A 24,573-nucleotide genomic window follows, 5' to 3' on the forward strand; every position below is an offset into this window, starting at 1 on the left:
TTAAATATGACAGCAAAAAATCAGCTTTTATATGCTCCATGAAAATAGAAAACAAAACCATAAAATCCCCACCCCACCTCATTTCTCAAATGCTACTGTAAAGGCCCTCTTATACACTAAATTCTCCCAAAACAGCATGCTGTTAACGTTACAACACTCAAAACTGTGTTATAATAAAATCTCTCCTGGATATGGAGGCAGTAAAAAGGAATAATAAAATAAGCTCTTGTAAGGAATCCAGTTCTGAAGATTTATCCCCACTGAAACAAAATTCCCTGCATTCTTTCAATTAAAGTAAAAGGAGCATAGAATCATAGAATCATTTAGGTTGGAAAAGACCTTTAAGATCATCAAGTCCAATGATTAACCTAGCACTGCCAAGTCCACCACTAAACCATGTCCCTAAGCACTACATCTACACACCTTTTAAATACCTCCAGAGATGGTGACTCAACCACTTCCCTGGGCAGCCTGTTCCAATGCTTGGCAACCCTTTTACCTCAACAAAATTTATATACACAGGCATCTGAAGTTTTTATATATCCTTGTTTACTCCTTACAGGAATGAAATTTAGTATAAGTGGAAATACTTTTCTATTCAATTTAATTGAATAGTTCTTTAGCTATATGGAAAAGAGAAGACATCATTAAAGAGAAGAAACTACTTTTGATTTCTGAAGACATAATTAAGATGTGTTGTGCTTCATTTCGTATTTTATTTTTAGTCATTTCCTAGCACTTTAAGGCAAATACTAAATACTGATCTTACATACCTTAGCTCAATTAGATAAAATGGCATAATCAAATATTCAGACAAAATGTGGATTAAAAAAAGTCAAGGTCAAGACTCTAAGCTGGAAGTTGAAGTTTGCTGACTTTAACTGCAAGACCTTTGCTGATAAAGCACACCTCACACATTGATACATCTATACATCTGTCTTTCATTTCTTAACCTTCTCTTAATGATGACCAATCTGAATTAACTTCTGTATCAACAAACATTTTGCCTTGATACTAATTTAATAGTAAAAAACACACGAAGTACAGCAGTGCCTGTTTCAGTACAAACAATCCCAATGCAAATTCCACAGCCACCTGGTTAGCATTGCAGGGACACTAACCATTCTGGTCACAGCTTCCACATTGCTGCTCAGAAGGTACAGCGACAGAGGTCTGATGCCATAGTCATCTAGATTTCTGACTAATTCAGAAGTACCTCTCTGTCTTCTAACCCACCTTGAGAAGCACATGCAGTATCTTCAATAGTTTTATCTAATACGTATCAAAGAAGAGCATGCACAGTCATCTGTACCATCACTGGGAAGAACAGAGGTATAAGCAATCCCAGAGCTGCTTGCTTTCTTCATTTATTTACCGTTCCACCTATATGCCACTGAACAACAGACAACATATCTCACAACCTTTTGAACACAAAAGGATATGCACAAGTACAGGAATTGCTGAACGTATTGATCTAAGTCAGATTTCTATAAAAATTTTTAAGAAAAACAAGTGATCTTAGACTCTCTTGATTTCTGGCTTTCAAATATAACATCAATCTTGTTCATCAGAATACAGTCAAGGATCATCCTGGGAAGGTCTTCTCTTTCTCTTTCTCTTATCCTGACAACGAAAACATTATTGATCCCAAATACAGAAAATTTCTGCCAAAGTTTTAGCAAATTTAAGCAGCTAAAGGCAGCCTTTAAGGGGAAAGATTAACAAGGTTCAGCTCCACCAAGTTCTCAGAGAAGAGCACAATTGTTCTTTCAGATAATTCTAGCATATAGACAATTGTTGAGCACTGAAAGAACAGGACTGTATAATGAGCACTTGAGGATGACAAACCATCTAGTCTAATCTCCCTTTTAATGGTGACAAAAGCTTTTTGTTTTTCATCATTTGCACATAAAGCAAAGTATCAAAACGTAGCTGTTTTAAGTTATTTTCAATTCTTTCAACACTGTTGAACTTTCAGAGTTCCTATTATGTTGCTGAATTTTACTAGATAACTGCATTTTACTAAATAAGTTCTTTATTGACCCACAAAGTGACCACCAAAGAGTAAGTTATGAGAAAATAAGTCATTATTGCATTATTATCTCTTTTGGGAAACTCCCAAGGCAGAGGCTATTTCTCTCTGAAGATACGGAAATTCCCCATCATATAATGGGTACCCCCCCAAAAATAGTAAAAATGGTTTTCTACTAAAACATGTCCTGATGAGTCACGCAGTGTTTTTAGAACAAACTACCATAATCTTCAGAGTGTTCATCTGTGACATATTAAAAGTTATTGGCTTCAAGAATCAAATAAAAAAAAAAAATTGATGGGCTGCATGCAACAATGACTCCATAGAGGCTTCTTCTAATGGCACTCCTAAAAGGGCAGCTGATACCAGCAGTTCACAATTTCTGTAGCATTCACAATCTCACGATGCAAGAACAAAGAAACTGGCAACAAATGAAGTCACCGAGCTTTCATTATCTCCTATTAACACGGCAGAAGTGCTGCACTGTGAACAAAGAAAGCTTCACTATGACTGAGACAACACTCAGGCACTTGGATTACCTTGGTAACAGGAAATAGTAGGAAACAGGTTTTAAGCAGCATTTGGATAGTACAAGAAAAACATCGTTCACTTCTGATCTTGGAATAAATCTCAAGATAAGTGCTTCATATTTTATGCTTCAATAACAAATCCACAATGCTGCACAAGGAACTTTTCAAATATATAATCCTTATACCAAGAAATAAAAAGGCTGAAAAACATCTTGTGGCTACATATTTCCATGTGTACAGTTCTTACTTCTTTAATAAAAGGGGTCTCCTACATATAGACTATGTTTCTGTCTTGTTATCCTACCCACTGCAGATTTGAATTACAATATTTCAAGCATTCCCTGGGGGACTCATTCCTGCTGCGCATTTAAGCAAAATACAGGAACACACGTATATACCATGCACACCAAAAAAGAACCTCATCCTTGTAGTTCTTAGGAGCTCTGAATACAAAATATTAAGACACTGAAGTACTAATTAATTTGAAGAGGGTGGCAGAAGCAGGCTCATCCTTGCCTTGCTGATGTACCTTACAACTCAAAGACAGACAACTATCTATTAGCAGCTACTTAAATTTACAATTTATGAATCATTTTCATTGCACAACTTAATTTGAAGGCAAACATCCACTGCTTCCCTAAAACTGCAGATGTTCTACTCTTTCTTGTAAAAGCAATCCTAAGCATCAACTAAGAAAATGTACATACATTTAGTATTTCCCTAGCACTTTAATTCCAATACTAGAAGTCTGTAAAACAACATGTAGATAACAATCTTTCAGTAAAAATATTTTGGTACTAAGCTTATGCTTACCTGATTTGAAAATCTCATGCTAACGTTCCGCTGATCTTGTGGAGGTATATAACGTCCGATAGGGTCAATGTCTTTAGGACTTACTAATTTGTCAGCTGAAAGTAAGTGACAATAAAAATACAGAATTACTTGAACACTTTCTGCAGCTTTTTTGAAGGAGGCATGCAAACTTATTTTATGTACTCAATTCTGCAGCTATAATCTTTGTTTTAGAGCTATGATTTACAGATCAAAAGGACATTCTGCAAAATTATATTAATTTTTAAACTAATGACTCAAGCATCATCTTGCTACAGCTAATTATAATACTGTAGTATATACAATCATTTATTTTTTCACAGAGATGTGTTCAAAGAATATATGGAGACAACAGACTCCCCAAAACACAAGTCACATGAAAAGCCTTCAATCCACAACCATAGAATTATTCTAGAGCTTTAACTAGAAACGCAATGGTTACCAGCAAAAACCGTTTAGCTTTGAAGAAAAACAGACAGTCTCTATCTAAAGGTAATCACACAACTATAATCCTGAAAGGGACAAGGGATATCAAAGATATCTCTCAATACGGTATCTCAAGAAGAAATTGAACAAAACCCTATTAAATGTATTTGAAAACTAGCAATTCCTACATGGAGTTTTATACATGCAAAACCAAAAAAACCCCAATCACACAACACCCCAAAAAACCCACCCAAACCTAAAATTCCATTATTTTAACTTTCTCCTGAAAAAAATTTAGTATTCCAATAAAACTACACTATTAAAATTTTTCAACAAAGGTTCCCAATCTACTGTGAGCTATTACGCCCTTCAAGTAAGTATTCTATCAAAATCTCATTTTGACATGAAACTGTCCAATCTTTATTTAATTTCTGCTAGAGAGGAAGTCACACTGCATTTACATTTCTCCTATATGTCAACAATTTTTCACATATTCTTAAAAAGCTCTACACTAGGAAACCCATTATTAGTCTAAAATGGAAATAACTCATGACTCCATTAGCTTAATTCAGCTACAACAGCTGTCTTGATAATGAAAAATGCTTCTGAATTCTACACTTTGTAGTAAATTAAGACAGCAGGTTGTAAACTCAAAATATGCCCTGGTTCAAGCTTATCAAGTGTTAGGAAAGAACGAAGAGGAGAATAAATAGATGGTACAGTGGAAAGAAAATGCATGGGCAGACAATGAAGGACACTAGCAGGGCAGTTCATCAAGTAAGCCGTGAAGGGGCCTGCTGCTGCTAGGAACTATGCCAGCGACTGTCAGCCACTAGATACGGGGACCGTCTCCTGCCCTCAGCCTTCTGTTGAGAGAATGCAGCTTGACTCTTGCCAGGAAAGGACCCTGTTCCCGTGCTCTGCCCTACTCCCGCGGAGTCACAATCTACCTGCCGGTGGCTATGTAAAAACAAAACAAACCACACACACACAAAAAACCTCCCAACACCAACAAAGTATGATGACGACACATGGGTTACCAAAACGCATTGTAAGGAAAACAGTCATCTGAGCTCCAGTCCGCCCAGCCAGACTTCTAATGCTGGCTAAAGGCATGTAAGTTACTTAGATTATTTCTAGTACTGCTGATGCTATAAAATTGAGCAACCAAACGATTGCCAGATCAACAGACTCTCCCTCACAGTTCTTAAAAGCAAGAGTGGTTTCCAGAACAGGTCTTCTATTTCCACTGGTTTTTACATTAATTTACACTGCTCAGTAATTAAAGTATATAGTCAAAATAATTTATTTAAACCTACTGCACCAATAGACTAAAAAAAAATTTAAGCTAACTTCCAATATTAACAATTGTATTTAAAAGAAGAATCTCAGTGAATATTCATCACCATTATCACAAATACAAGTGTATCAGAATGCAAAAGCAGAATTTTCTGTGTTAGCTCACTGTTTACATTAGCAACAGCTGACAACGTTTAATCCATGTGGTCTATATGCTAAAAAATATTGTTAAAAACCCATTACTTAGTTATAGGCAGCACTGAATCCACAGAACAAGATATGAAAATTACAAGAAAAAGCACAGGAAAGATAAAAGAGAGCTACTAAACGAAAGACTAAACTGAGTGAATTTTCAGTTGCATAAAACAGCTGAATACCTGTCATTCCTCTCCCTTGCTCTAAAATGGGGACCCTATCATAAAGGATTTACAAACCTCCTCAACCAGAGCAAGAAAGATATCCTATGAAAAACTGCATCACCGTTGGCAAAATGCATGCTTTTTTCCTACATAACCTTTTCTTTCAGTTGCATAAGCATGTGGTGACCTCCAACAGCTGTAGGCAGGCACTTTCATTGCCTCTGTTGTTCAGAACCCTTATAAGCAGGATCAAAATTTTGATTTCACTGCTTCTGTTTGCCCCTCTGTGGGAGGCAGCAAGTTGTACAGAAATTGACTGTTTCATGTTGCTGCATTTAGAAAAATTTGGACCACAAAAGGCAGACACTAGACCCACAGAAGAAGAATCTAAAAAGGTTATATTGTATGCTCGCCTACACAACAGAAGCAAGGAGGCTGAGCAAATACAAATTAATCGCTACCCTTGAGGCAACACAACAATTTCTGAAATGGATGACGAAATGGGAAACCAGTACCTTCCCAGAAATCAAGGTGTTTGGAGTCAGGCTTCCACTTAATTAGCAACCACCAACAAGCAAAGTAACACACACGAAGACTTTCCCCAAGGACGAGATTGTTTTTCAGGTAGGTTTTCACCCAGAAAGGAGCAAAATTAAATGCACTAATTATAAATTAGTACAAATAAATGGAGTTGCTGATATAACAATCATGGGTGAATAGACATAGCTTTGTGATAAAATTTCCCATTTGAAAAGACTATGAGAGAAAAGGAAAAAAAAATATTTTGGAATAAAGGGAAGGAAGAATGAAAAGCAGTGAATACAGTGGAGAGAAAGTTTTAAAACAATAAAGAAAACAGTTACTAATGACAACATTTCAAAAAGAGATTTAGCACAATTATTTAAGAAACAGTGTAAGAACGTTCAGCAAATGAAAGAAATTAAAAGAAACAAAAGAAGAAAGTTGCATTACTCAAACAGCATTTAGCAAACAATAGATACAATTTATTTAACCAGCATTCCTTAGGAACAGAAATACACAAATATCAGTACAATATTAATGCTAGCAGAATTACTACAGTATTCCTGCACACATATTTGAGGATTATTTGGCTAATACCAAGAGGTTAAATTAATTTTTTTTTTTTTCATTAAAGGTGAGATTGCCTGCATTTACAGTGTTGCCTAAAAAAGGAACTATGCAAGGAATACAGTGAAACCAAACAGGTGGAGCACCAGACGGACTCTCTTCTTCCATACCTAAAGACACAACCACTGTTCTTGCCAAGTCTTGAATTTTTAAACTCCCCTTCAATCTTTCTCATTTTTACTACCAACAGCCTGTTTCCCTTTACAGTGTTCACAGAAAAAAAGTTTTTAGGACTCAATCTACTGATTACCAGGTAAATGCTGAGCATGTTAAAATAAAGTAATGTATCTTTCTCCCAAAAGAAATACTAAGAAAAAAAAATCTTAGCGGTGAAGATTTTTCTGGCTTAGCAGCTGTTTTTGCATTAGTGTTTGAATCCTCTGAAGCGAGGCCAAGAGTTCATTTGTGACTGAAATTCTCCATAACAACCTTCAATGGCAAAACTTTGAAACGCACTTTCAAATGCTCATCTAGTCTCTTCTATTTTAAAGGAAGGGTAGAAACATCAGCTTTACCTGGGACTGCAACTCTTCAAAATTAAAACTTGTCTTGCTTAAAAGCAGTCAGTAATTTGAACTAAATGCTGCAGATCACTTAAAAACATCACTGTACACGTGCAGCTGATACAGTTAATCCAGAAAGTGTCATATTAATATATTTTGTTATGAAGAAAAGGAAATAACAGGGAATGTCAGGAAAAGACACAGCAAAAAAAGAAACTTACGATGTTTAGATTTTCAGTATTCTATAAAAAATTCCAGTAAGCTTCATAGTGTGCTGCATGCAGCATAAAATTTTATCATAAAGAATAATAAGCAATTTTTGCCTTTCATGTATGTACTAAAGCAAAGGACATACATGTCACACAAAGGACATACATGTCACCCACAGTCCATTCAAAACTCAAGCAAACATGTTTGTTCAGATTCAAGAAAAACATTAACAAGATAAATATCCTTCACCTCTGATGAGTCAAAACCTGGTAGAATTTCCTCAGCCTCTTACCCAGCAGTTTTGCAATGATGTAAACTGCCTGCCCCCACAAGAAAAACTTCCCATCACGTCCACTGTTACTAGGAAACCGCTTCTGACTGCCAGGGTTCTTCTTTTCCAGTTCAACGAAATCAGCTGGCACATAGTAATACTTGGGTACAACAGGACACCCTGCGGAGTTTTAAAATAAGTACAGTAAGTAAATAAATTCCACTCTCCTCATTATTTGATTGTAGTCCCCTAAAAAAGCAGGAGTGGATTCAAGACAGGAAAAATTATACCCTAACAACAACTTGTTGTTATTAGGCTGTTGTCATTCCTTGTTATCTCTCAAAACCACGATCAGTGTAGGAAACCCAGGGCAATATTAAACTAGTTTATTTTGCAGCAAACACTTCCACAGAATTTCTTTCCAGACTACATACATTGTCTGTGTAGTACCTTACTGTGCAAAAAGAAAAATATTTTCACCTAAAGCAAAACGCAGTACAGATAACAAACCATAATCAAAAGAAATTAAAACTGCATTAGGGTGAAACACCTGAGGTGTTTTTCGCCTGCATTTAACACCAGCTCGGTATCAGACAACTTTTTAAAACTAAAATCTTAGCCAAAAGTAGTCAAACATTTAATTAAATGAAAATTATATTTTTTTGCAAGTATGCAAAACCAAGTTAAAAGCAGCATTTTAATTCTGAAACATCACAAAATAAAATGGCATAACTTCTTAATTGGAAAATAGCATATCTTATATCTAGAATTATGCCACAGGTATTACTGATCATTGTAGATTAATAACCTTTATTTCAACACTTTTTAAGTGGACAAGAGTAAGGAATTTAGAAACATAATTACAAATGACTGACCTAATTATATGCAATACAAAAACAAATTAATATCCCTTCTGCAAAATTAAACTTCACCTTAATATAGCTTTAATTTTGAATTCATTTGGATAAAGAACAGGTGATAAACAGAACAAAGTTGCAGTACCTATTTGCTTAGACAAAGAAAAAATAAAATTACTGGCAAGAAGCTGAGAAAAATTGAGATAAAGATAGATTATTCAAATGAGTGAGGTATCCAAACACACCCAGAAATTCTAAGATGAGACATTCATGATGACATTCAACAAGAGGAACCACAAAATTAATTTAGTGTCCATGGAACTTCACATACTCATTTATAATCAGAAAAAAACAACTATCAGCAAGGTCAGAAAATTTGGTAAAGAAAATTTGGTAAGGAAAAGTTTGTATTTCTTACAGAAACTAGTTCACTTCAACACATATTCCAAGTTTGAAGAACAAGTCTGACTAAAACATTCGGCATCTACTTATGTAACTGTACCACAGATGTGAAGAACAGGTGACTAAATTTGCTGGGTTTTAAAATTGGATTGTCAATACATTGAAGCTTGTTCTGTTCTCAGGCCATTTTTTTTTTTTCCCACTCAAAGTTATGGTCTTTTTTTTTTTTTTTTTTTAAACTAAATTTTGGATGGATGTGCCTGTAGGCCTTGTCTGCAGTTCCATCAAAATTCTGGAATGCACAATTTAAGTAAGAGAACATTTATATTAAAATTAACATGTTGCCACTTTTAGTGCTCTAAGCTAGAAACAATTTCATATGCATATACCAAATTATTTTTTAAATTTTGTGAAGTTAAGTGACATTGAATGATACAAGTAATTCTCAGCTGTATCCAGGTGGAACACTGAAACAGTCTGATGGTTGGTAGTTAATATTTTCCTGCAAAGTCAAAGTGAACTTTATAAATAATGAAGCATAGGCAAAGGAGGGGAGTAATTACTGGGTACACTGTAAATTTTATATTTATGTCAGTAGCACTTTTCCAGACAACGTTACTTTTATTATCACACTTTATGATGCAATGTATCTACATGAAAGAGATTATTCAGTATCAGCATTTTGCCACCAGGAAACACAGCGATATTATTACATCTCCTTTGCTCTGACTGCAATATCCATTAACAGGAATGTCAGTATTTTAATAATTTCAGATACATAAAAAGCTACAGTGCTTTAGAAGAATGATTATCAGATAATACCTTCAGATGTATGCTGAAGCAAAGGTTCCAGAAGATCCTGATACTCCTTTACTTGTGCAGGATTTCCTCTAAAAACTCCTAAAAATAACCAAACAATAATTGACTTAACAGAAGAAATAACTTCTCTGTGAGCTTAATGGTCATAAAAGAAGAAGAAAACAAATCTAGTGTTTATTTTTCAGTGGGGTAGTGCCTACACACAAAACAGTTCATGAAAGGTAAAAGACTAAACTGCAGCTAAATCTCAAAGGGATCATGAATCAGCCACTCTCTTATTAGCTGAAACTGAAATCGATGGCAAGTTACACAGGCTGGCAAAGCCGTGAACTTACAGAGGCTCAGGAACTGGAGGTAGACAACCAGCCCAGCTAGCTGTAAATAACTTCCTTAATTACAGCAGAATGAAGCAGAGCTTGTGTGCCAGTGTGGAGGCAAACAGGCTGGTTCTAAATCTTTAGGACAGAGTTGCAAACTTATCTAGAAGTGAGTTGCCTAGAAATCCCAGTAAACAAACACAAAAGGAATATGAATAGTAAATTGAAAACTTCCCCTTCAAAGATTAGATTGAATGTTTACATTGCCAAGTATTATATATTCATATTATAGCAGTTCTGAACTGCTAACACACCTTGAGATGTTAAACAGAACAGACAACTCTTTACGATGATGCTTTTGGGGAGAAATTGCTAAGTTGGGGAGTACCAGTACTTTAAATATTTTTCTAGCAGAACTTAGTCACTCCAAAATGAATCTGATGAATCCTAATATGACCAGTGTTCAGTTCATCAAAAGTTCTTACATGAAAAGATATCAAAAATATCAAAAAGATAACAAAAATATGAAAAGCGTTTCTGTTCATCAAGGAAATGGTGGATGAACTTGACAAGTCACACTGACATTTTAAAATAGAACAGTTTTTAACATTTAGAAGTGAACAACTAAGATAAAAACTTTTCAGTGTACATCTTCCATTCATGTCTCTCCACGGTTTTCCTTTTCAATCACCATATTCTTCCAAATTCCATTAAAACAACTATAATGTTTCCCTCCTTACCTTATCCTAGAAAAATACCATCGTCCTCCACATTCAACCAGAAATGTAAAAAAGCTTTCAAAAAATGCTATTCAAATATGCCTTATCCAAAAAATAGTCATATAGATTTATTTGGTTAAATCCTTTCCTACAGCTACAGATGTATATCTGCTAATGTTGTTCATTACATTTTCAAATATTCCCAAATATATATACATACACACACACACAGAGGAAATGAAATCACTTGCCAAAAGAAATAAATGCAATGAAAATCTGCACACAGAAAAGGGTGTGTTTAAGTGACACGCTGAACTACTTCAAAACACTTCAGCACAGTCATGACATAAGAGCAGTATGATATTCTGACTATTTGTAATTTAGTCTTATTGGGAGATGCTATAGAGGATAAAAAGATGCATTGATGTGTTTTTATATTAAGAATCATCTATTGAAGATAACAGTTGGGTAATAATGAGGAATCCATGAGGAATAAAACAGTGTGCTTAATACTACTAGAAAATGCATAACTAATTCAGTAGTATCTACTTGCCAGAACTGTTTTAACTCTCCTTATCTTAAAAATCCTAAAAAGCTGCCGTTGACAAAACAGAAGAGCTGAGGAGCTAATTAGCTTGTCTTATAAAAGAAAATATAAGTAGATATATAGTAAATATATAGTTACTTGAATATGTTGTGCTAATCTTTCAAAAAAGAAATTACGAAAGAAATTTTGCTGATGTGAACAAATCGGGGGATTATGGGCTATGATTTACAGGACTCCCTCCTTCCTTATTTAATGGAGCACTGTCCAACTGTTATACAGGTAACAAAATCCAGCTATCAGGAGTTACCTAGATATTCAGTAGCTTAATACACTTTGCTGAAAAGGCTTCCCTTTGTACTCTGCAAATGTTAGGTATAGGCAAATAGGTTTTCAGCTGAACCAGTATTGACAAGGTAGCATCTTGAAGGTTTTTTTTCCAGTGTTTTCATTATAAAGACATTCAGCTTTAAGCTACTCCTCGTATTTCATTGTCTTTTTGCCATTTAAGTCATCCTGTGAATGCTTAAAGTTTTTCATTAAGGAGATGCGTGCACAAAATCAACTATCAAAATTACTCTATTTGATGAAATTGTCATACAGGGAAAGAGACAAGGACAATATGTGCAAAATACGTATTTTGTACTTTTCCTTTGTAATACACAAAGTATTAAAATGCTTTCTTTATTCTTCTGCTAACTTCAGTTAAAGATGATTATCTTTCTTGTTGTTCCCAAAACTGCAAGTGGGCAGCATTAAACGTCAGTGCCTTTCTCCTCAGTTTTGGGCATCACTCTTTGAAAAATGTCACGCATTCCTTTAGAAAAATCAATTGTGAAAACTTACTACATCTTCAAATAAAATATTTTAATCTGTGGGTGGCCACAGAGGAGTCTAGGCAGACAGCAGGTTTCTATGCCCCTCATCACCTTTATTTGAACACTATTCCACACACTAAAGGGAAAAAAACCAGATGGCCATATTTTCATCCATTTACCAATCTTTTTGATGGCTGTAACCCTCACTCCTTTTCTTTTTCAAACTTATTGTTCTATGTGAGTTTTATCTTCCATGCTGAAATCATTCCATTAACGGTTTTGGTATGCCTCTATCCTCAAGACAAGATGTAGGTAGTGGTATTTTTGTTGCTGGTGGTGGTGGTGGGTTTTTTTGTTTGCATTTGTTTGTTTGTTGTTTTTGTTTGTTTGGGTTTGTTTTTTTTTTTTTTAAACCAGACTAGATGGCTACGTGGAAAAATGTGACTAGGAAGCACAGGCATTTCAAAAAGAAACTAGGCCTTTTTTGGTTTGCTTTCTTCTCCTCTGAATTCTGTTTCAATTACCACAGAATATCCAATTTGAAAAGACCTGCTGCAACATTCAGTGTGTCAATGTGTTCTCTCTTCCATTTCCTTTTCTCTCACGTGCTGCTGCAAAGTTCTGATATCCTGTGAAAGCTTTTAAGGCTTAAAAGGCAATGCAGGACTGAATGTCACAAGATTTAAGCTTTTAAAAAACCTGTATCGACTTATATCTTAAAAACAGGTCACATGAAAAATGCTAAGTACTCGTGTTTTTTTAACCCATGAAGCAAAAATCTCAATGAAATACTTCGTATCACTGCATTTTGGTTTATTTTGGCAGGACAGGAAAATAATTTTGTATCTTTCCTCTAAGGACTCATTTCTCATTAGAGAAAGGCATTAGTCTTTAAAAAACGGGAATGTAAAGCTGTACTTACCATCAATTATCATGAAAATAAAAAACAGAGGGAATTCACACTCAATGCCATCAAAAAGCTGAAAACAAGAAAAATTAATCAAACATTTTATCATTTTGATTTAAGGAAACTTATTTGAATATCCTGTTGCATAATTTCAAAGCAACAAAAGACAATCATGAATGCAAAAGCATTTTACTACATCAGCTTTTCATTTAGGTTACAGCTTCTTAAATCAATAGGCACTTTAACTGTGCTTTTACATATGCTGTGGCTCATTCTCAAGTAGAATATTTAGATAATCTATGTTTTATTTTCCAAGAGAAACTACTGGGGAGAAAAAGAACTAAATTTTCATTTAGATGACCTTTACTGATAAATACTGTGGTCAAAAGCAAAAATTGTTTTCTATACACTCAGCCTGTAGTCAGCTGTGAAATTAAATAAAATGATAAATAACTTCCTTATTTGTTATGTGAAATCAACTGTACCCTAAATGTAAATGGGAGCACATTCATTACAAGACTAACTTGCTGACTTAGCAATATCTCAAAACTGCACCTGCCAAATTACAAAATGCATCTCCTTCACTTGAAGCAGTTAGGAATCACTGCAATTCAAATTGCAAATACTGGGGGGGGTGTGTCCATTATTCTTTTCTTTTGCGTTTTTGGGGGGATTTTGTTTTGGGTTTTTTATTTTTTAAGTACTGCCTAAACATTTTAGAAAAACAAAATTTGTCCTCAGGACAAAGGTATTCCTTTACCTTAATTTCTGCTGGTTTATAATAACGTCGTGTTTTGTCCTCTAGCGCTGTTCTGTACCCATCTCTCAGAAATCTTTTAAACCCATATTTTCCTTTCAATTTTCTAATAATTTTATCTAGCGTTTGACTGAACAAAACCTCATCATCCAAAGCAAATGCAGGATAACTAAGACAGGGCAAAAGAGCTGCATCAGTATTCTGTAGAAGGAGAGGGAGAAATAGCACATTACAAATTTAATTACTTCTCTGACAATTATTTGATGCACAAAGACTATTTAACTTATTTAACTATTTTACTTACGAAGTGAAATATACATTTGGAACATTTATCTTTGTCAAAATCGTAGTATTACTCTATTAAAACAGTATGCAAAATGAGACTTCTAAAGATGTATAAGGATAAACTACAAACCAAATATTCGGATATATGAATTAAAAGAGAAATCAATTGACTTGGAATCTGACCTACTTCACAGTGGATAATCCACAGGGATAAGTGAATACATTCTAGAACTTCGTGGTTTTAGAAACAAAAAATATCCTCCAGGTCATTCCTGGAGGAGAAACAAACATTTGGGTATCCTATGCTCAAAAAGAATCAGAAACATTTCATAGAAGTACAATGCTGAGAAGTAACTATGATTAAATTATCATTCCTGAAAAGCTTTTTCAGGAATATTTTTCAGGTGCTGTAACAAACAAGCCTATCTGATTTACAATTAAGGTGATAAGGGAGTAATTTTAGGAAAAAATACGACTAGCATTTCTCAAGAACCATGTGCAATTATCATGAATTAAACACACAATAAAAATTACTACCTAGTGCATCACCACTACGGGTAAGCTTACAGAAACACAAAAATGTAGTTTTAAGTTATAATTCTTATGTCATGCGCCGTTTTTGTTATTCCTTTGTGCTGATATATCTAAGGTATTCAGCCATTTAAAATACCATATTTTTGCCAATACCATTGACATGAATGCATAAAAGGAAAAAAAATTACACAGACTGCTTCTACACATAAGTAACTTATGAAACCAAGCTTATGAATCCAGCAAATAAACAGCAAGAGTTCTAAAAGACCATTAGACTATAAAAAAGTAGCTGTCAGTGCCTTTTATTTTAATTATCCAGTATTATAACTCTGCTCAAATTCTTCTACACAATGAGTAAACTATTAATGTTGCAGATTAATAGTCTGTTTCATGAACAAAAATGCTATTCTATCCCAGAATGAACAAAAAAGCAGTAGAACTCTATTATCACTCATTTTAAATTACTGATTTTCAACAACCAAATCTACCTTTGATGCTAGTAGTAGTGGGTTTAAGTATTCTATACTTATGTCACTTAGATTTACTCACTGAGGAAATATTATTATAGCCTACTGTTACAAATAAGTAAGAAATCCTCCATATTCAGCAATTGATGAGAAGTCAACCTTAAGGCTTCTTTTCTAGACAAAAGAATGAATTAAAGCTCAACTAAAGTATTTTAAAAAGGGGGCCACTGAGCATATAGTAATAACTAGGCCAAAACAAAAACAATCGCTAAGACTGCAAACCCTACTTAAGTTACTATAGATAATTATTATTTTATTTTAAAATTGTTTAGAAAGCTACCGAGAGGCTACCATTTTAATCTAAATATTCATAAAATAAAGAATGCCATCGTAAATGCACTTCAAAGAAACAACTACATCACAGTGGCATTTGAGAAGCAAAAACTCAACATCTATCCAGCAAATTCCTATCTTTATTAAGCAGAACATAATGCCCATCATAGAACTAAGAATATGTTCACATCCATTTATTTTCTCCATGCTCTGTTGCGGTGAATCTCATTTAATTACTTACATGAGACCTTGACTCTCGGGGTAGCAATGAACAGAGAGTCTGTCTGTTACGGTTATGGGCATCAAAATCCACAAATATAACAGACCAAGAGCAGCCCTGTAAACAGAACATTAAATTTACTTAAAAGGAAGGGAAGAAAGATTAGCATATCCTGGTGAAAAAAACCTAAATAAACCAAAGAACTAGTTATGTTATAATAGTCCGGTAGCTGGTAATTTTAATCAGAAAATGTACCTCAACATCAAGTTGAAAACACTCTGAATTTTCAAATATATTTAAATCTAGCCAAAATGAGATGGTTTTATCTACTAGTAATTATGAATTATATGATTCATTCAAGCAATGAATTCCATTAATTCTTCAAAAATAATGACTGTATTACGGACAAACAAAAAAGTAGTTGCCCCTTCCTGTGACTGCAGGAAATGATCCAAATAGTGATGTTGAGTATTTTGTAACTTGTCCACTAGAAGACAAGTAATTGGATATTCACCTGCAGTACTGCTTTGGAAAAGGACTTCCATAGCAAATAAAACTGACCTGCTTTTCAGCTATTGTAAGGTCTACATTATTAACACCTATGCCTTAGCAAAATCCATTTCCTAGTAAAATTCTGTAATGTTACACTATATCTCTCTGTCAGCTTTTTAATATTTCCTGAAACACTCAGAAAAATTCCCATAGCTGAGATACTGTTTCAACAGAATCAACTGCACTTAAAAGTATTATCAGTAGGCAATTTTTTGGAAACTCAATGCAGTTTGTTAATGAATGGATATCTTCATGTATCTTGTAATTGATAATGAATCTCAATACCACTATGCCGTTGGAAGAGACATTCAACACTGAACTCATTCTGTTACTGTCATAAATACCATACCATAAATTTTCATGAATACACCCAATTTCTTCTAAAAAGAAGTCAGTTTCTTTGGTATACTACTCTCTTAGGGAGACTGTTCCAGAACCCACCCTCTCTAATTATTAAAAGTTTTCATTTCCAACTAAGTTCCTACATAACTAGCTAACTGCCCTTCTTTTTGTGCATCCCTTCATTTGCCTTTCCAAACCTTACTCTTTAGCCACACTCTAATTATAGCTATCATACAAATAGTCAGCTTTTGCTTTGCTAGGCTGAACAAAACCACTTTTGTTCTTCCAAAAACTGTCCTCATCAAAAATAATCTCTCTGTTCTCTTAATCATTCTAACGAGATATACTGAATAGTGGTGAGATAAGAAAGTACATAAATAATCACATTTGCTTTGATGATGTTATTCCCCTACTTTCTTCTTAATCCACATTCTGATTATTCACAAATCTCTAAATTCATCTACAAACTATGAACACAATCTGTCTACACATGTGAACATGCAGTTTCAAAATCCATGCTGCAGTAAAGGATTCTTTGGGGATTCAAAAGCAGACTAATTTGCATTTCTTAAAACCACAAGTATCTTGTTTTGCAATGAACTATTTTTTCAGTTCTCTAAAAATTGTAAAGTTCTGTAGCAAGGACACCTTACAAAGGCTTGATTTTTGTTTAACATACAGTTTTTTCCACAAACTAATATAGGAGATGTAGCTCATATACAAACAGTTGATTATACTATGACTAGGTCAAACTTGAAACCAGTGCTCATCTTGTCACTAGCAGTCCCATTGTAGCACACACATGCGTGCACCGTGAACTTAACTCATTAGTTCATTAACTCACGTTGCCAGTAATTGCACCTCCTCTCTTACGTAGTGTTTTTACCAATATGTAATTTTTTTCTAAAAGTTATTGTAGCTAAAATGGAATTCTTACATTAATGATACAAATTCTAAGCTATTTATACTCTCTGATACTCTGAAACTGGAGGTTTGGGTTAACCATATCAAGCCCACAAAAAGATAAAGTAACTTACAGTACTTTCAGTAGTGATGATTCTAAAGTGATTAAGTAAAAGCAAACTGAAATGCAATCAGTTCACACTGCATCCTAAATGTAGGGGGAAAAAAAACAAAACAGGCCCACTTCTATAGTTCTTCCATACAAACTTCAGCAGAACTTAGGACTATACGATTTCAGGTCTGGCTACAATCAGTGCATAATTAAGGATTACAACAGAATTCTTATGCCAATGTCATACATATTAACTACTTCATGTAGACTTAGAACTATTGTTGCAGAGATGAACAATACATTGGGAATAAAAGTAAAAAATTTAGCATAGAATATAAAGCAAAATAATGAGAAACTAAACAGCTTATTTAGCTGTTATAATAAAAATTCTCTTCTCAATGTGTAAATTTTTTACTGAGGAAACGCAAGATTACAGCTTGACTGTATTTTTATGCTTATAACTCCCACTTTTTATGAAATACTTCTGGTATGATGGAGAGGAAAATGAACAGCATTTAAAAACCATGAATGAACTCCTTTTTACATTAAAGCATGTAAATTTCAGATTAAACAAAAAGCCAATCATTTGTCAATTCATAAATTTTCTTTATTGTATCTGGCACCTAGAAAGTATAGCCAAGGATGCACTAAAAATATTTGGACATCAGTTAAGCAGTGCTTTGTTACAGAACAAAAAGTGGTAGGATTTCTTACAGAAATACATACTTTTTAAATGTTTTCTAGAATTTCGGGAGGGCAGGAAGGAACAGTTTAATGTGAATATCAACAGTAAGTGACCTTTATTTTGTCTCCTCTGGGTGCATCCATGAATGCACAGGGAAACTCCTCTATCATGATATACTCAAAGATATATAATACACATGCATGTGTGACAGCAGAGCTACAATACTACATATGTGTATTTATTAGTCTCTTCCAGCATCCACAGTGTGAGTGGAAAAATCTGCATGGAAAGGCTGAGCAGTCTGTTGTCCTCAGCAATGATTTATGCAGGTTGCACTAGTGTAGCTGCAGGTGCAAACAAGTTCATCTTGAGGGGCTCAGCAGGATTTCTCAAAGCTGCTGGAACACAGCTGGGGCTAAGCACAAAGGCAAATTCTGCCACAGACTGAAGGTCAAAATGGTTTCTGTTTATGCTAAATATCTTGGAAATAAACTCTCAAAGCATTTAAACCAGTTCTGCTTCAGCAATTTATTCATCAGTTTTAGAATTTATTAAAAAATCATTTGAAAAAAACCCCAGCAGACACATATACTAGTGCTCAAGACTGTTGGGAAGGTAAGGATTGTAGATAAATGTTTTTTCTGAAATACTGACAATGTGTGTATAATGTCTGATCATAATTTAAGATACTTACTAGCTCCTAGTTCTTAACACATAACATCAGTTTTTAAAATCTATGTAAAGTAAACCAAAAGTAGACCAAATGACTAAGTCCTTTTGAAAGAGTGTATTTGTATGTGCATTAAAAGCACTCATCAGCTAACAGCCATCAATATTTCCTGAGGAGTGGATTCTAACCAGAACGAGTCTATTGTACTACAGTATTTGTACAAATATATAGATTAAAAAAGGCAAAAACCCCAAAATCATACAAAAAAATACCACCAAACAAAAAAAATCACCATGATTAGGTAGCCACAAAACATGTAATGGATGCCTAAGTCTAGAGAGTCAGAAATCCTCATTTAGGAGGATGTCTCATTTTATACTTAAGAGAAAGAAGGGTCTAAAAACAGTAAGTGGTATAGCTTTTCATCAATAGATAAGAATGTTTAACAGATCATACTTCTATATCAGTTGCTCACTATTTAAAACAAATTGTAGCTTATATTTTTCATTCCAGGCATCTGAATAGCTCTAAAAGGTTTTAGTTTACAGTTGTTTTTATGTGAATAAACTGTAAGGAAGAACTTTTTGTCCAGTAGTGCTAATAATTATTTTATGTAACTGTTCCGATCCATACCTTCCATTTCACCAAAAGAAAAATGGAGACACATAACTAAGAATGTTTTAATAAATCAAGCAATACAGACAGGAACTTGAAACGTAAATGGGACTGTCTCCCAGGCACACCTTCCTGTCAACCAACCTTATACTCATGAGCTCACACAAAGAGCAGGTGAGAATTCCCCTTATTCACCATTTACTATTTTACCTTATATCTTCCCTCCTCTGTACTATTTTAGTTTTTTCAAGTTTCTTAAAGTTGAGTATTTGAAACAGGCAAGTACCACAATCTGAAAGTCAGCTCCATCTGACACAACAAAAGAGAACACAGGTATTGCAGAAAGAGAAGGAAAAAAAATCCTATCTTGAAGCCAGCAAGAATATACAGAAACTGTGCTCAAAAAAATATATAAATTGTACTTCTAGTCAAGGTCACAATATAAAATTATGAAAAGTCAAAAGGACCATATAATGCCTAACTGCAGAAAAAAACCCCTAAGTATAAAAATGTACTCATGTAGTAGTGTGTCATTTTTTTAAACCAGGTTTCCAATGTTACTCAACCCTCAGAAGAGATACAGCATGTTTCATCAATTAATGTTTAATTTGTATGAAATACATTCATTTGGGCATGTGAGCAAGGTCCATCAGTTACAAGTCAAAAAGGATGAAAGATTCCAAGAACACAGTGCAATATGGAAGGCTTTACTTAGTGTACTGAGCTCACCACTTCGTGTTCAACCTATCCTCCCTTCCACAACTTACAGACAAAACTCACCAGCAAGTTTTATAACTATTTCTACACACACTTGATGCTACTTAACTTTCTTTTAGCTGCACTCCTACCCTTCACTTCCATTGGTTAGTAAGACCAATAGCTTGATAATGATGTATCACTTCCATTTGTACATTTTCTAGACAATTAATTTGGAAAAGTATTCTTTTATTTTAGCTATAGACTAGATTAAACCTTTAGCTATAGGTAGGTATAACACCTCAAAAAAGATGCATGTTGAAGCGGAATACAAGGCAGAAATAAAAATCTAAGAAAAAAATTGCTTTCTTAATTGATCCAAGCCACGTGAAAGGATGGGAAAAGAAAAGATTTTACCACTATGCAACATACTGAAATTAAAAACCAGCATGAGTGGAATTATGTACAAGTAGCTTGTTTAAAGTCTTGATCAAAAGGCACTGAAAGAACAAGACAGAAGTAAGGTAATGCTTGTAGGTAGAGGTATACTGTATTATGATCAACAGATAGACTTCTGAAAGAAAAACCTTTTTGGTAGCCAAGTCCTTTTTCAGAATAAGCTGCAATAATTTTAGATTTTTTTATTTTGTTATTTTTAAGGAAAAAAAGTAATCTTTTATAGTAAGGGCACTAATGATTTTATCAGACTAATTTTGTACCTGAAACGGGAGCTATCAGTTTCCAAACTAACATTTTTAAAGCTGAAATCCAACAAGCTGCGCTAGATATTTCTAAATATCATCTGATCCACAGTGTAACTCATTACTGCTAAAAATAGGAAAGAAAAAAACATTTTTATTACCTGATTTCCAAAGAGATTGAAACCATTAATTGCTTCTAAAGCTGCTTTTGCCAGTCCCACAGAGCTGAGGAGAAAACAAAATGACAACCAAAAAAACCATTTAATTATGTTGAATTAACGTAATTCAAGCTCAGACTAAAATTTAACATGTTTGATAGCTTTCAGACCTATGACCTTTTTTGATTTGAATTTTTGTGCCTAACCTTTATGTTAATAAAATGATGATGCAACAAATTTCGGTTTGTTTGATGGTGGGTTGTTTTGGGTTTGGTTTTCTTTGAAAAATACTTTTCAGCATTTTTATTCGCCTTCAAATGTCAGGGACCACCTGGAAAAACCACTTCTGCTTGCATATTTCTACTAGACATCTGGCATTATGTGTTTCAAGGTCTTGCTAATAGGGTATTAACAGAGGATTTCCTTCAGCACAGTTTTTCAACCCAGCTTTCAAGCATTAAACTTTAAAAGACTTGATTCTGACTAGCTTTCGATATAATAAAAGGACTCATCAATCTGGATTCAGAAAAGGAGCATTTTCTCATGTCAACCATATAGTGAAACGTCTTTTATTTCACTTATTCCATGACTAGTATCCACCATGAAGAAAAAAACCAAGATCCAGAAATACTACCAACAAGCTTTCAAGTTAGCAAGTTCATGTTTAAAGACATTAAGCACTAGTTCTATCTACTAAAATCGCTAATCATTATATAATTTTAAATCAAATTATATACTAAAATATAATTACTGATTCTGAAAATTATACAGTACATATTAAAATATACACAAGAAGACTTTTATAAGGCTGTTTCATTGAAAAAAATGGAGTCTTAGACTTTCCTCGTGAGTATTTAAAAAAAAAAAAGCAGCAGCATTCCCACTCAATGCACACACTTTTGATGATTCCCCCCTCCTCCACCCCGAAAAGCTCTTGATAAGCTAATAGAAATCTACATGCCTTTAACAGGTTTATATGAAATTTGGAATATGACAGAGAGCAGAATTTTGAAATATTGTTTTAAAGAGTACATAATTATAGCTAGGCCAACTTCACATGTGTCCATTCAACCACAGTAAGGAGCAAAAGCATTAACATACACATAAAATGCTGTATTTTTGCACATTGATTCAAAAATTCTAGATCTTAATGTCACAGGGCATCAAAAAGTGAAAAATTAAATAAGCTAGATCCCAACAGTGCTAGAGTTTAAAAACGTGATATATAACACTACCAGATTTCTGACAGTTCTGCTATCGAATACAAGCATTCAAAGCAGGGAAAGGCCTCTGCACTGCTTACTAACTACTGACATAAAAGTCTAGGAACTAGAAATACTACAGAAGTCTAGTTAATAAAACAAACACCTTTTAACTTCTCTTAGGTGGTCTGGTAAAACAGATTCAGAGCATCCAGTAAAACAAAGCCTAGCATAATTCTCCCAAATTTATTCATAAAACAAATGTTAAATTATGCCTTTGTCTACCTTAAGTACACTGCCTCTGACCAATGCATCTTCATCTGTCTCTGCTTCATTTCTACATGAACTACAACAGTGATTTGTTGACTTTATTGACATCCCGTGTGCTATCCCTAAATGACTGTCCTGGATTTGAAGCTCCTCCTTCAGAATCAAGTTTCGTCTTCCTCCCTAACTGCCTATTCCTTTTGATAGGAGCTCTGCTTTCCAAGTAGCTTACAATTAATTTGAAATATTGTTATTCAAAATATGACAATAAATGAGACAATAGAAAAGGAAGAGAGCAGACTAACAGAAAAGTATAGCTGTCTACCTGGTTATCTTTAAAAGTTAACAAATCTGAAGACACCTAGCAAAAGACTGAAAAAGGAAAAAGCAGAATGATTCAGGCTGACATGACAAAAGATTCCGAGTTAAAAAAAAGACCACAAGGGTAAACAAAAGTGACAGAACCTAGTACAGATCCACAATGCAGAAAGAAAGCCTCCAACCTTAGCAAGATAAAAATCAGTGGAAAGAAGAACTGAAAGGTTCATCTTTCCATAAAGCCTTTCTCTCTAAGTCAGCGGAAGTTGTTGACACTGTCCTCAGCTAGCAATCATTTAGATGCAGCTACTGTATTTTTTCCCACTGGGCACAATACACAAATTTGGAGAAAAACAAAACCAAACTAAACACACACACACAAAACAGACAACAAAACCTAAAACAAAACAAGAACTCTCATAAACATCCATACTGCTATACGTAGATGTTTGAAAAGTCTGAAGTTTTAAGACCTGGGAAAAGTCTGGGAAAAACAGAATATACCAATTAAATTAACAGTTTATTTAATAGTACAGTAATTCCTTGAAATACTCTCTTTAAAAAAAAAGAGGAGTTAAAAGTTTATATCCTTTTCTCTCTAAAACTGACTATCCACTCAGCCTTTTTGATGTTGCCTTTCCTTTTCCTTGACATCTTTCATTTGGGATAAAAATTACACAGTACTGCCAAACAAAGAACAAACAAAAAAATAGTTTTTCAGAGGATCCATGTGCCCAGATAACGCAAGAACAACATTGCACAGAGGTAGTCATGATTGTGAAAAATTAAAGCATCCTTACGAGTCTGAGGGCCACACTCCACTTGCAGGAAAATGGTAAAATAGTTAACAGTTAGAAATATGTACTTTCTGAACAAGACAGCCCTAGATATTTTCTTTATAAAAAGATAATTAGTAAAGCAACACTCAGAAAATATATTCAGAAAATAATCACTAATAAACCCCAACTTCTGTATAAGAGGAGTTGTGATAGTATTGACGAACAACTGCACTTTACGGCCCAAAAAACTTACAGCAACCAAAGAGTCAGAAAACTGCAAACAGGGATTGTGCTTTAACCTTCATTTTTCTATGCCCCATGCAGCATTTTGGGATCAGAGCAAACTTTTTAACTTACTATAAATAAACTGATTTGTACTATTTATTAATGTAAAATATAAAATTTCAAATGTTTACTGATTTAGTAATTTCACCACTGGAAGTGTTCAAAAAACGTGTGGATGTGGCGCTTCGGGACATGGTTTGGGGGCATGGTGATGTTTGGTTAACGGTTGGACTTGATGATCTCAAAGGTCTTTTTCCAACCTTAATGATTCTGTAATCTGTAATTTAAAGATGGAAGCCAATTATGATTACACAGAAAATATTGAAAATAATTTTAAAAATTCAGTGCAGAGTTACAGAATTTAAGTACTGTTTTACCTGGTTTGGTTTTATATTAGAAGTACTTCACACACTGATTTCAGACTCTGTCATTCTTTTTAACTATTACCAACAGGTTTCTCCAGCTTACTTTCTGAAACATTGCCAGAAATAGTACTCGTGAGATTTAATTCTAATTGGTTCAACAAGAGAAAACTGATTAGGTTAACTAAGTTCTGCTCCGAGCAGCTGCCATCAAACAGTGGTGAAATCCCTCAGTTCATTATCTTCTGCTGTTGAAAGCTTTTGGTACTGGAGAATGTGATGAAGGAGTAAACTGAACTCAGAAGTGTTGTGAATATAATTACTTTTCTGGCTTTGT

General features: G+C 34.2%; 1 protein-coding gene across 1 annotated transcript in view; it reads right to left on the minus strand.

Moving 5' to 3' along the window:
* PHKB (phosphorylase kinase regulatory subunit beta) overlaps nt 1-24,573 on the minus strand; it is a gene marked incomplete at both ends in the record, with an annotated part of 81,269 nt that overhangs the window by 29,632 nt on the left and 27,064 nt on the right. The window contains 7 exons of the mRNA XM_082005490.1: nt 3,376-3,470; nt 7,632-7,790; nt 9,692-9,769; nt 13,009-13,066; nt 13,754-13,951; nt 15,611-15,706; nt 21,027-21,090. Coding sequence (XP_081861616.1) covers nt 3,376-3,470; nt 7,632-7,790; nt 9,692-9,769; nt 13,009-13,066; nt 13,754-13,951; nt 15,611-15,706; nt 21,027-21,090 — 748 coding nt within the window. The remainder of the gene's footprint in view (nt 1-3,375; nt 3,471-7,631; nt 7,791-9,691; nt 9,770-13,008; nt 13,067-13,753; nt 13,952-15,610; nt 15,707-21,026; nt 21,091-24,573) is intronic.

Source organism: Phaethon aethereus, assembly GCF_964289735.1.
Source record: "Phaethon aethereus genome assembly, chromosome: 13".
NCBI classification, from domain to species: Eukaryota; Metazoa; Chordata; class Aves; order Phaethontiformes; family Phaethontidae; genus Phaethon; species Phaethon aethereus.